We start from the raw sequence: 14,437 nt of genomic DNA, 5'->3' as shown, positions 1-14,437 counted from the left end.
CACCGAGGACCCGACATGGACTCATCACCGAGGACCTGACATGGACTCATCACCGAGGACCCGACATGGAGTCATCACCGAGGACCCGACATGGACTCATCACCGAGGACCCGACATGGACTCATCACCGAGGACCCGACATGGACTCATCACCGAGGACCCGACATGGACTCATCACCGAGGACCTGACATGGACTCATCACCGAGGACCTGACATGGACTCATCACCGAGGACCTGACATGGACTCATCACCGAGGACCCGACATGGACTCATCACCGAGGACCTGACATGGACTCATCACACAAACACCATCACCAAAACAGCTCGACAGCGGCTCTTCTTCCTCCACAGGCTAAGGAGGTTCAACATGGACTCCAGGATACTCTGCAACTTCTACGGAGTATCCTGACTGGTAACAATAATAAGCCATAAACCACAATGGGCTCTGATTATGAACCAATAAACCAATATTAAACAAGTCTCTGCTTTGTTGTTATACATATCAAATAGAGCCGCACTAACCCTGTCTGACGCAGCGATGAGATGAAACTGATACTGCCAGTTGCAAGTCTGTAGCAAGGATGTTTGCAGAGTGAAGTCCTACACTGCCCTCTGTTGGTGAAGCTGCGCCACTCTCAGTCCTACGGTGACAAAAAACCACCTTCAACTGAAACAAAGTTAAACAAAAATCCATGTTGGTTCTTAAACAGTGTGAACAATTGGCAAATGCTAAGCTAAGCTAAACATTGAAGGATAAACACTGGCAATTAAACAGCAGCAGTTGAACCTACAAAAGGTGGGGGGTAAAACAATTCACCATGCTGCACACAAACAATTCATTTGAATGTTTTGGACCTATTCACCACAGCAGGTGTGGGTAATTAACAAATCACTGGTATCCTGGACAAACAGAGGCCGTTTCTCAATCGCGAGGATGCTTGCTTGGTAGCACATGTCTTCCGAGTCACTTCCTTCAGAAGCTGGCAAGAATCCTTCCTGGCATTCGGAAAACGAAGAGTGGAACAGGCTAGCAAGTGTGCAGGTGTGCGTCATATGATTCTGTTTTCTTCTAGTTTGTATCTTGTTGGTCGAATGCACTTATTGTAAGTCGCTTTGGATAAAAGCGTCAGCTAAATGTAATGTAATGTAATGCAATGTAGTGCCTACCTGTACCACCAACCATGACTCAGCAAAGAGGGAACAAAGGCCCACAGGTGCCTTTTATAGCAGAACCTGATTGGGGGAGGAGTCTGGATCTGCGTTCAACAACACTGCCCTGTTGTGGAGTGTTATGGGTAACAGCAGATCCAGACTACACACTGCACCACAGTGTGAAAGTGTTATCATTGTGCACTTCCTGCCATTCCTGCCTAAGCGTGCATGAGGTGATTTGCTTGACAGTTTATGTTTGAATAATAATAGTAATATATTGTATGTATTTATGTATTGGGGCAGCGATGGAGAATACTCCAGTTGACCCCTCCGTGCAGTTTCAATGCAGGTACTGTCTATTTTCTGTCACAGTTATCATCGTATCTCTGTGAGCTTCCAGCTTTTGGTTTTTAATATCGGAGACAACACACACAGAACCAGGGACCCTGTTGCTACATCGGCCTCGGTGAAGGAAGGTAGAGATGGCTTGAAATGAGGAGTCAAAGGGATTAAATGAGACAGACCTGGGTACAGCTCTTTTCCTTGTAATTGGTCAGCAGCTTGGACCAGTCCATTGAGCACAGACATGATGCTTTCACTGGAGAGGAGGAGGAGGGTAACCTTTATCAACTGACAGCTGTTAGTGCAGTGGCTGTGAAGAATGATGTCTGTTATCTCATGAACCCTATCACTCAAGGTCATTCGGAGTCAATGGCTGTGTGACACTGAGATGACCAACCAGTGAAGCATGGTGTCTGGAGCAGACACTTCAAACAACCCAAAGGTCACTGAATTACAATTCATCAATGTTATTTTATAAATGCTTTTGTTTAACATCAGTCAAATCATTATGATGCATGGTTACCATACTGAAAAGACAACTGAACCTGTGATCCACTCGACATATGACATTGGCAACACTGAGACACATTTGTATTAGCTAGTTTCATTTGTTTGATCAACATAGTGTTCCAGGAGAGGGTTTGACCAAAGATGACACCAGCATAATTGATGTATGTGGAATCAGGAACAGTTGAGACATCCTTGATTGATAGAAACATGTTTGCAAATGTAGGAATCAATGTTCAAAGCTTCATGAAGTGATGTTTGACCACAAGATGGCAGAAAGAGGCCTGATAGATCATCAATGTATCAATGATATCCAACCCATTAGCATATAACTCCCTGTATCCAGCAGACAGAGAAATGTCTGTGTTACGCTGGACTATTGGTTGTGCTGTGTTACATGACCTGATAGTGACAGTAGAGAACCAGGAGAAAGAGGACAGAGACATGCACACATGCAGAAAGGTAGGAACACTGCATCTCCTGGCGTCTCAACCACAGAAGGACCCGGTAGGGAGCTTCTTGCTTTCAAATGACTGCATATTCATTATCTCCAGGTTTATAGAAGTGGTGCACTGAAGCTCACAGTCTGTTATGAAGAGTGTGAAAGCTGTGGAGCTGCTGAGCTGTTACTACACTTTCCAAGTCTATCGTCAGCATTTAACCCTTTGCTGTTTCCATTAGTCATCTGATTCAGTGTTTTTGTAAAACAGAATGAAACAGATATTCAATTTCACATTGAATTGAGTTAGAACAGCTGACCTGGAGCTAGCAGAGTGTGATTCTCTTCATGTATTGAGAACAGGAATCATCTGTCCTCTTCCCATCACAGCAGATATCAATCTACAGACCTAATGTAGGACGCAGCGCAATGCACCTTTAAATCATTTCTCAGTCCTTTAGTATTTCCAGTGTGTAATGTTAAATAATAGATTACAGCTATTTGAATTATTCACTGTTAGCTTGACATGGCTGTTCAGTTTGAGAGCAGTCGGTTAAGCTGCTCCGTGGTTATGACCTGATTTAGTTTATTTGATTGTAAAATAATGCATCTCTTTGTAAACACAGCACACATTTGTGTTTTCTCTTCACACTAAGGACACACAGATCTCAGCATTCATTGCAAATGTGAAAATGATAACATATTTATATGAATGTGACAGGTAGTCAATTAGCTTTGGTGAAATGCACTGTTGTTATTAAATGTGACTCTGGTACAGTTCATCTCATAATATGATAAATGAACAGTTCTTCCTGAAGCTGGATAATAAATCCACTCAAATAAACTCAGCAAGATCAGCGAAGATGAATCTGCGTTACAACTTTAACTAACATTGCCTTGTTAAACTGAATGAAAATATGCTTCAAAGAGACACAGTTACAGACATCTTAGGCTAGAGGAGACCAAAGTGAACTTTAGATTTGAAAAGATGCATTTCATTTGGTCAGAGGGTGGACAGGGTGAAGGACCTGAAGAGACAAACATGGATTGGTTTCAATAGCAAACATTTATTCAAATCCTTTGGACAACACAATGTTTGACATCTACCCTGATCAACGTGCTCTGAATGCTCAGTGCTAGCTTGAAGTTACACATGGTCACGTTGTGTTATACAAAAACGTAACCATTGAGCTTTGAAATGTTTGAACTCAGATGATGGTAAGTGCCGCATAGAAATCAAACAGCTGATCACAGTATCAGAAAACTTTAATGATTGATCCAGGGACAACACAAGAGGCTACACATGCAGAGAGCATCCATCCACAGCTCGACATATTCATCTACATTTCTACCCACGTGTACATCACTCTTTGATTTCAAATCAGACAGTTCTCTTAAACAATACCATATCATTGTTCACGTCATATCTGCTCTTTTCCTATCCAATCCATACTTTATATAAGATATGTTATTCTGGTGGCTTTCTTGATGTTTCTCTGTGGCATCCTAGGTGCAGTATGGACAGTATAAGGCTTTGACCTGTACTGTGCACACTACATCGTGTCAGATCCGCCTCATAAAGAAGTCTGTTACAGGCTCACATACACAGTACCATCTGCTGCACATAAACAGTCAGTCTTGTCCTGTAAAGATTTAGATGATTCTTGAATAAATGAGTGCTGTATTGTTTCAGAGGGTAGCTGTTATGTATTGCACATCATAAGACATTGTTAGTCACAAATGTGGTCCTCTTTGAGACTTTGAAAATGTTGCTCTAACCCTACTTGGCATTGCTCCCCCGCCCCCCCCCCCCCCCCGTCCTCTCATTGCTCCCCCAAATCACCTGTGTTTCATTAACCATGTTTGAAACACTTCTCTCAGCGGCTGACGTGAAGCTGAATCTGAGCGACTAATGCACTGCAGAGCTCTTAATATAGAAAGTGAACTCTGCAGAAACACACACTCATTCAAATGTTTCCTTGACTCTTTATCTGTTCCCCTCATGCAGACGCTTCTAAGAATGGATGTCAGTTTATTGGCTCGTCGTCGTCGTCCAACATAAACACACCGCCCACTATCTGAAGATATAATTGTTCATTATGTAAGACAGGCTGAGACGACTTCCTCTCTAAACTACTACTGTGGACGCTTGTGGATTAAAAAGTGATGTTTTAATACAAAGAAAGTCCCATTTAGACTTTTAATATCCGACTAAAGTGGATATCTGTGGGCTTCTGACTGACAAAGGGGATGCAACTACCCTTTCATTTCATCATTTAGTAACCCATTAGTCAGGAAATGGTGAAAAGTCTCCATCCCAGTTGCTCAGAGTCTGGAAAAGGCTTTAGAAGTTGTTCATAGCAGTACGTTTCTTCATGTAGAAATCTCAGAAAAAGCCGTTTTCAGCCCCGAAATATAGACATTTCCTCCATTATCTGTTTAATATCATACTAAGTGAATATGTGTGGGTTCTGCACACACAAGACATTTGAAGACAGAAACGTTCATTTTGACATTTTTGCTCTTTTTCTGACATGAAACCATTAATCTATAATTAAAGCACTCGTTAGCTGCATCCCCCTTTTCTCAAAATAAGATATAACGTGCATACCCCCAGATAAAACACCCTCACACCGTCTCCTCTGAGGGGGGGGGGGAGTTCAGTAATCTCAGCTCATTGTTCCAGAACATTTCCGACCCTCGGAGGAATTCGTCCTGCAGGAAATATGGTTTTCAGGAACAGACCCCCCCCCCCCCCCCCACTCCCCCACCCTCACCCTGTGATACCCTTTACCCCCCCTGAAGTTAAGATGAAGTTATGACCCCCCGCCTCACAGTGGGGGGGCCTTTGATCATCCTAATGACTTAAGTATAATTAACTTCTGCTTGTCTTATATTGTACTTCTTAAATATATATGTTCACATATATTACACAGCAGTATTCATGTGTTAATACGCCCACTTTTCAAATAAAGTCAGTCAATTAAAGTTGGAAACATGTTCTAACAAATCTAAGTTGATAAGAAAAAAGCCCAATAACTTATTTACTAGGGCTGTCAAGTTGTCAACGCAAAAAAAAATTAACGCCACTAATTATTTTAACGCGATTAACGCATGTGTATTTTTTGTCCTCGGCCGCCGTAGTTTCAGAGCGCATCGAGTGTAAAATACCATCGACAAGCTGATGCTGACAGCCTCGCTCCTGCCGCCCGCTTGTGGCAGACCACACTTCCACGCTCACTGGCAGGCCCGGACTGGCCATCGGGAGGACCGGGAGGGAGTGTGTATGTGTGGCGCGACTCGCGCGAGCGAGGCACACCTTACGTGTTGTTGTTGTTAGCATCTGGTGCTAGCTAGCTGCGCTAACGGATATAAGGAGCTGTTTTCAATGACATTTCGCCGGACAACTGCGCCGAGCACTGACGTTATGCAGGTAGCCAGACAGTGGGACATTGTACGAAAAGTCAGCACACTCAGCACGGATGTACGCGCAACATGATTGCAGCGTCCAGGCAGCTCCCATTCGAGCATATATGCCTTGAGCCACACTAGAGCGCAACGATCATCACAGTGGGCCGCGCGCCACACACACACACACACACGACCACACAACACACACACACACACACACTACACACACAACACACACAACACACACACCACACACACCACACACACACACACACACACACACACACACACCACACACACACACACACACACACAACACACCACACACACACACACACACACACACACACACACACACAGCACACAACACACACACACACACACACACACACACACACACACACACACACCACACACACACACACACACACACACACACACACACACACACACACACACACACACACACACACACCACACACACACACAATTATTGTTATGAGAGGGTTCCAGGTTTGAATTGAGGAGAATATTTGTAATGTTCAGGTTGTTGTGTTTAATATTCATGAGAATATTTGTCATTGTTCAAATGATAATAAACAAACATATAAAGCATATTTGTCCACTCATATGTTGATAAGAGTATTAAAAACTTGAAAGATATCCCTCTAAGGTACATTTAGAACAGATAAAAAATGTGCGATTAATTTGCGATTAATCGCGATTAACTATTTTAATCGACTGACAGCCCTATTATTTACACAACAACCTTGAAATCAACCCTTCATATTTCCTCTCATTATCAGAAATCTGAAGTTTCTGTTTTAAGGAATGAGCTGCTAACACGATAAAGTGAACCCTCTGGAGAGCTGAATTTTAAAAGCATTTTCAAGTATCAAGAATAATTGACCTCCATTTGATTGATTTTTCCAACTTAAACAGAACTTATGAGGCGATAAACCTCTAGTGAGCGGCCCAGAGCTTTGTATATTTTTCTGTGTGTGGCCGTCGGTGAAAAAAGTTTGGACACCCGTGATTGAAGGGGTCTCCCTGCCCCCCAGATTATATAACAGTTGATCATAGAGCTGCAACCATTAGACGACTAACACACAGATTTATATAAGTATTATCACCGCAATAAACCGGATTACATTTTGTACATATCCCATATTCTATTGACATGTACATAGACTTCTTGCACTACTTTTCATTTAGTATTTGAGTATACATGTTGCATTGTTGGAGGAGCTCAGGTCAGAAGACTGTCTACTCTGAAGCATCTGATGATACAACCTTTGAATCTTTGAATTGAGAAGAAGAGATGTTTTGTTTAAAAAGTTTATTTAAAAATAAAATGACACCAAACAATTAATTTATTGGTAGCCAAGTATCCCCTTGATGAACCGCTAGATTATTTAAAATCATTCCTATTTCCTCATTTCTCTGTTTATTTCTAATAAGGTTGATATCTGTTGGTTTCTGACTGACAAAAGGGATGCAACTCCCCCTTCATTTCATCATCAGTGACCTATTGGTGAGAAAATGATGCATCTCAGTTTCTCCAAGTCTGTAGATGTTTTTACATTTCAAATGTTTTTGTGTAAAACATGTGTTTTCAGCCCATTATCTGTTTTATATCATATCACATGAATATCTTTGGGTTTTTCACTGACAGAACAAGACATTTAGCAAAAGATTTGATAGCAAATGATCCCCTAGATTATTAAAAATAATTCCTTTTTCCAGCTGTAGATAAAAGTGACTTTTATGTCCTTTTTTAATCACTTCTTCTTTATCAGCTGCTGAGTTTCTGTCAGATCTCAGTCTGATGCCTCCCACAGAGTTTCCTTGTACAGATCAGTCACTTCTGAAATGAATCCCACTCCCAGCACCACAGGGGGGAGAAAGGGGGGGGGGCACTGCATTCCCCAAAACCCCCTCAAACCCCCCCAAATCAGGACAGAGGACACATCTCCTCCTCCACATCCACTGATGCTCTGCTAAAGGTCAGAAAGTAGCAGAGATGTTAAAGTACACACATCCTTTCCTCAAGTAGAAGTACAGATACTCGTGTTTATAAAAGTACTGACTAAACTTCTTTACTCAAGTAAAAGTAAAGAGGCTTCGAAATGTACTTAAGTAAAAAGATAGTTAGTCCACAACGTTATCGATGAATGACGTCCCTGTGAGACTGAGCTTCTCCACAGCGAGTCTCGCAGAAAGCATCTCTTTAAATCTTGGAGTTCACAAATCTTAGTGGACAAAAACCTAAACAACCGCTGAGTTGACGTCTCGACAAATACTAATATGTTATCAACCAATTAGATCAGTTAATGTAATCGACTAATGGGAGTTCCTCCATAGAGAATCTTGTTTTGATCAGAGAAGCACCTCCAGACTACTTATTGGACTTAAGGAATCTTATTCAGCGTAGACCAAAACCACCCTTTAGTATCTTTAAAGCAGTTTCTCCACACAGACATCTGGCTTGTATCAAAGATGTGTTCATAGGTTTCTTCAGCATTCAAATAAAACTATTTGACCAACAAATCTTAATTGACTTTGACCGAAACGTCCAAAGAGGAGGCAGCAGTACTCTGTAGTTTAAAATAAGCATTTCCAAGGTTTCTCTCTATAAAAACAGTGTGTGGTTTTGATCTGACTCCACCTGCACCGAGTCTGGATCTGACTCCACCTGCACCGAGTCTGGATCTGACTCCACCTGCACCGAGTCTGGATCTGACTCCACCTGCACTGAGTCTGGATCTGATCAGAAGTTGGCAAAGGAAGCAGCTCAAAGTAACTCACTGTGTTTTATATACTGTGTGGGAAATCATATGAAGGGACAACTATAACTTACAGCTCATTTCCAGATGAATAAGTCAATAGTTTGGTGAAAGCAAAGTCAGGAAATAGTTTGAAAAGTCCGTCAAAGTTCCTGAAACTCCAAAGATGTCCAAAGATATTCACTTTACTATAATTTAAAACAAATAAAAGCAGCATTTTCTGACATATTTGCATAAAAACTACTTAAACGATGAATGCATTATATAAAAAAATAGATGATGTCTCAGCTTCAGTATCCAGCAGAAGCCTGAGTATGAAATACAGATGTCCTTGCATTAGCTTCCCTGATGAATTTCAGTTGTTTTAGGAGTTTTAAGGTGAAGTACAACAACTGGACTGTAACTTGGAAGCAAACAGTGCATGTAGAGAGTGAAAACCACGTGAGAGAATGTTCATTTTAACAGAAAACAAGGTCTAAAACCATTAGATTTAGAGGTTTATGTGCATTATTGTCTCAGTGTCTTCCTCTCAGACCCCAGACTGTGAGGATTAAACTCCTCTGGCTGTTCTGAACTAAAGCTCACACATGCCTGCTTTCACAATTTCACCCCATCAGTCTGATAGATCAATCCCTCCATCCCAGAGAGACCAGAACATCTCCCAGTATGAGAATAAAGTGCTCCCACTTGGTGCTGCAGCCTCACGCAGTTTGCATACTAAACAGCAGCCTGGGATTGTTTGTCCCGGAGCTTTTTGGGCTTCTTTTAACCCCAGAAATGTGCTTTTAACTCACCGAGAGGAACTCCAGGGTTTGCACATAGTCCCGCTCCGTGTGCAGCAGCTCGCTGAGGACGCACACCCGGAGCCGGAGCTGCTTCTCCGGGCTTTCCTCCGTCATTGTGAGGAGGTTCATGCAACAAATAATAATCCTGTAATATGTATTAAATCCTGCAGAAGAAAGTTTCCCCTCAGCCTTCAGAGGAGGAAGATGTGCAGCATGGTCCGGTGTCTGCAGGAAGTGGAATTTAAATAAATAAAAGTCCACAGAAGAGAGAAGAGTGGGCAACAAGTGCACAGAAAGTTATTTCCATGTAACTAAAGTCTGCATCCTCGATCCTGCCTCCACAGATTCACTGCAGAGGATAGATGTCAAGCTGCTAGTGTGTAAACAAGGCAACTTCCGGGTGTGGATTTCAGAATGAAAGAGCAGCAACAGGTTTGACAACTAAAACACAAACTAACTTATACTAACTAACTGTTTATATGATCAAAAAGAGTATTTACAATCTAGTAGCATTACTGGTGGAGACAACAGGCAGTAAGAGAGTGATAAACTGCCTGAATTAATAGTCCATATGACTTGGTTTTTATTTATTATCTTATTTTGAAGGAGCAATTTCTTGGATTTTTGTCTTTCTTTCCTGAAATTTTCACAAACTCCATTTCTTTTATTTAAAATATGTTAAAATTATAATAAATAATACATTTAATTTAAAAAAGGTTTTAATAAAATTGGATAAAGATAGGATTTAAAAAAATGCTAAATGTACATGTTATAAAAAGTGTAAACAAAGTGACTTCCGGCTGCGGTTTTCAGAATAAAAGAGCAGCAACAGGTTTGAAAACAACATGATTCATAATAGAGTATACTTTGATTGAATACAAGCAGGACATTAATAATTAACCTGCTGAAATGATGCTTTATATTACTTTTAATTGATATATTACTTTTATTTTAAAGGAACAACACCTGAAATGTCCTAAATGCAAAACATAAACAATTAATAAATGAGATGTTATTGAGCATTTGGTTTACCTGAGGAGCTCCAGAGCAGTACATATTGTAGAAATTAATTCAAAATGCCACCTTGACCCTGTAAGCTACACTTAGAGTATTTAGGTGGTTTTAATTGAGATAAATATCTTCCTCCACATTGACCAAGATGCAGTGTCACTACAAAAGTAAACCATGAATGGAGTAATGCTGCTTCACTATAATCGCTTTCTGTCTCCACATAATAAAGCACACAGCAGTCGGTTAACGAAGAGCAGTCAGAAAGCTCTGATTGGATCATTAAGCTTTAAAATAACTCAATGTTTTACACGCTCTGCAAAGCCATCAGTTCTTCAGATGAGGTGTGTGTGTGTGTGTGTGTGTGTGTGTGTGTGTGTGTGTGTGTGTGTGTGTGTGTGTGTGTGTGTGTGTGTGTGTGTGTGTGTGTGTGTGTGTGTGTGTGTGTAGGGCTGAAATAATGTAATTGCGATTTTTCTGACAGATATTGCGATTGCGATTCAATTTGCGATATATATATATATAATCTAAAAGGCTCAGTTTTGTGAGATGAGGACAGGTAAATGTTGACATATAGTGCCCTCTGGTGGAATGTGGTGGTACTGCATGCTCCAGGTATTATATTGTAATGTGTGTTTGCTGCCAGCAGGGGGCGCTACACTTCCAGATGTCATTGTGCATCCTCTGCTGGAGGCCTTCATGCAGATGTAACACACATTAACACAACTTCTGTCTTTATTGAACTGTGATGCTGTGATGAAGGGTTACAGTCTAGATTTGAGAATAAAGTTTAATCGTATGGTATAAAATGGAGGAAATGCAGCAAACTCACTTTATGGAAGGTAGGATAACGTTCTCTAAAAACATTCTTAACATTTTTGGTGATAACTTTCTTAAGATGTATGAGTGCATTGAGACAATGAATAGGACGTATAAAAACGAATTTGCAGGCAATATTCACTCACATACACTTATAATCACACTAAGGTATGTAGGCCCACAGTATTCATAATATCATGTGTAAAATATCAGAAAATAATCACACTTTTTTCTGACTATAAAGGTTGTGTCTCGTATGTAGGTTCTAACTGTTAGATAAGCTATCTGGCCGTGTGTGGTTTGTGAGGGCTGCGTATAAACAGTGTCCGCTGTTTATGCATATTGGATACAAATCGTTATTGCACCCTTTAGATTTGATATAGGCCCGTTCTTATTTCATCAAATCCCCCTCCTCGACTCCTCGACTCCTCGGTCCTCCGGTAGTTAACCGGAAATTAATTTTAGCGCGCCATGTTGAAGGACATCTAATTTCTCTAAATGCACATCGAGGACCGAGTATCGAGCGTCGAGGAGGCTCTCTGGAGGAGCTATAACCGAGGATACACTGATGGGTCCTCCACAGTCCTCCACGGCTCCTTCGTGGATGCATTTCCGGGAACAGAGATGTTTCAAAGAGTCGAGACGCACGGCCGGACTGATCTCAGCCAATCACAGCTCTGCATGCATCCCCTGGATATTATTTTATTAACTACTTTCATCGCGACACGATGTTTACAGTGAGAACAGCTGTGAGGTCCGTGCAGAAAGCAGAGCAGTGTGTATAATATATATCACTCAGTATAACAGGCCTACTCTCTTTATTTGCTTTAGTTTAGTAGATATCTACAAACAAAGTCGATATTTTTCTAAAACCATTTAGTGCTTCACATAATAAAATACACAACAGCTGTAGCCTGATGATTATGCTTTAGGAGCTGTAGGTGCGTGTGTGTGGTGTAGGTGTGTGTGGTGCAGTGTGTGCGTAGATGCAGCGGACAGACAGGTCTCAGTTGGTTTGAGGCCTGTACTACGAAGCCGGATTTTCTCTTAGCCGGCTGACTTCAGGGAAAACTCGGGCTTTCCGGTCCTACGACGCTGGTTCTCTTTTTAGCGTGCTAGATCTCCATGGTAACTTATGCTGAGCGTTGCAGGCTGATCAACTCAGTGAAAGCACTGCCTGCTGACCAATCAGAGCTCCGTGTGCGGAGTTTAAAGCAATCAAGTCATATTACAGGATAGAGGAAATACAGAAAAACTGCCGTTGCAGGAAAGACGGCCGGCAAAAATCAACTGACTGTGTGAACGTGAAAATTAATAGAATATCCCCTCCCACCTTCAGAGCAATCTGACTATTATAACATTAGCGTTAAGAAAGCTTACTTAAATATCTGCCACAACATAAGTAACCGGATCAGAGTAACATTACGTACAGTCCGCGGCACTGTGAGTGCAGACGTCGATGTGTCCCATTATCATTCATATCATATCACATCATAATGTATCATATATTTCCTTATCTGAGTCAGCTGAGCCGTATCTGGCCGTGCAACACTCACAGTGTCACATACTGGATGCAGAAGTATTATTTTAAGCAACACATTAAGTTGACGAAACACTGGAGTCAAATGTAATTAAAGTCAGATCGTGTCTTAGACGGGGCAGTGATATCATAAACCTGTTAATGTACGCATTCAAACACTTTCTCTGTTACCAGCTGTATTCACCTTGCAGGTGCAGCTATGTGGCTTTGATCCTGGATAAAGTGTTTAAGTCATGGATGTTTAAAGTTCAACTTCTTCATATTTGACTAATATTAAAGTTCACTTTTCATTCAGGAAGTATGACGCTGCGCTGTCAGTACGCTTGTCCATGTTTGTGATTGGTCGAATGCTCCAAATACCACCCCTTTCATGTGAACGCGCACCTAACTAGATAGGACACGGCTGGCTTGAGCGATCCACTTGATAACCAGCGTCGTAGTACAGTTTAGCGAGAGCGCGTATGTTTTGGATTGGGCCAACCGGCTAACTCAAACATATCCAGGTTAGGACAATCCGGCTTCGTAGTACAGGCCTCTGGTGTCCTCTGCTTACTTGTAATACTTGTTTGATTCTGAAATTGTATATATTTATATAAATATATGCATATGTGTGTGTGTGTGTGTGTGTGTGTGTGTGTGTGTGTGTGTGTGTGTGTGTGTGTGTGTGTGTGTATGTGTGTGTGTGTGTGTGTGTGTGTGTGTGTGTGTGTGTGTATGTGTGTGTATGTGGTGTGTGTGTGTCCGCATCTGTAGCCTGTTATTGTCTCATTATACCGCACTGTGAATGAATCAAAGTAAATATATAAGTGGTCATGAACACATCTGTCCATCAGACAGAGGGCTGCTGTGCCTCCTGTCATCATTAATGGACGTCTCTTTAAAATGACCGCTCAGAGGAGAGGAGTTCTCATTTCTCTAACCGCCTGCTGCTTCCCCTCCTCTCTCCTCGGCTCCCCTCCTCCGCTCGCATCTCCTGTGGGCGGGACTAAGTCTCGAGGATAGGAGTCGAGGAGGGGAATTTGATGAAATGAGAACGGGCCATAGAGGAACGGACCGACTGTCACTGCCCGTCCCTGAAACCCCTGTTAGTGTTTGCATGTGTTTGTTTCTACTGTGTGTCTCTCTCTCCCCCCCCCCCCCCCTGCCTGCTGGTCTGCTCTACATGGCTGGGAGCAATCTCCAATCAACCACACCTGCAACCTGCTCATCAGCCACACTATGAAAGCCTGCAGCCTGCTCTCATTCCCTGCTGGATTGTTGCGTGCCGCTCTGGCTTTTTGCCAGCATATTCTTTGACAACTTTGCCTGCTTTTGCCTCACACTCATTGTTATGTCTCTCCCAGGAGGAATCCAAGGCCTTCCACACTCCCAAGACCAGCCAGGCCTCTCTACCCACTCTGGAACAACTGTTTCCCACTGCCGCCATAACCAACCTCCACTCCCAGCTCCCCTTTTCTAATAAACAAATGTTACTTTCACCAGCTGATTCCGAGTCTGATTCTGGGTCCCCTCCAGTACATGTGAAGGCCCGGACACACCAGCCCGATTTTGGGAGTCAGAGGCCGTCAGAGGCAGTCGGGCATTCGAGGCACCCTACTCAGGTTTGTGTGTCCCGCACCGTCGTCTCTTTACGGCACCTTTTCACA

General features: G+C 42.2%; 1 protein-coding gene across 2 annotated transcripts; it reads right to left on the bottom strand.

Annotated features, from left to right (window-relative positions):
- Positions 1-331: 331 nt before the first annotated feature.
- On the bottom strand, positions 332-9,710 carry LOC117484120 (phosphatidylinositol 3,4,5-trisphosphate-dependent Rac exchanger 2 protein-like). Of its 2 annotated transcripts, none has more exons than XR_004556077.1 (2): positions 9,434-9,710; positions 332-643 (listed from the first exon to the last, which is right to left on the bottom strand). XR_004556077.1 is itself a non-coding variant. In XM_034132585.1 (2 exons), exons 1-2 carry the CDS (start codon positions 9,551-9,553, stop codon positions 520-522), a joined length of 270 nt encoding a protein of 89 aa, XP_033988476.1. In that variant the 5' UTR covers positions 9,554-9,710; the 3' UTR covers positions 332-519. The 2 variants fall into 2 exon arrangements, 1 of the variants encoding a protein (XP_033988476.1); XM_034132585.1 differs by having other exon boundaries at positions 332-669.
- Positions 9,711-14,437: the final 4,727 nt, after the last annotated feature.

The sequence above is a fragment of the Trematomus bernacchii genome, unplaced genomic scaffold (genome assembly GCF_902827165.1).
Source record: "Trematomus bernacchii unplaced genomic scaffold, fTreBer1.1, whole genome shotgun sequence".
Lineage (NCBI taxonomy): Eukaryota > Metazoa > Chordata > Actinopteri > Perciformes > Nototheniidae > Trematomus > Trematomus bernacchii.
The sequence above is the reverse complement of the archived record's forward strand: the minus strand, read 5'-3'. Positions and strand labels throughout refer to the sequence as shown.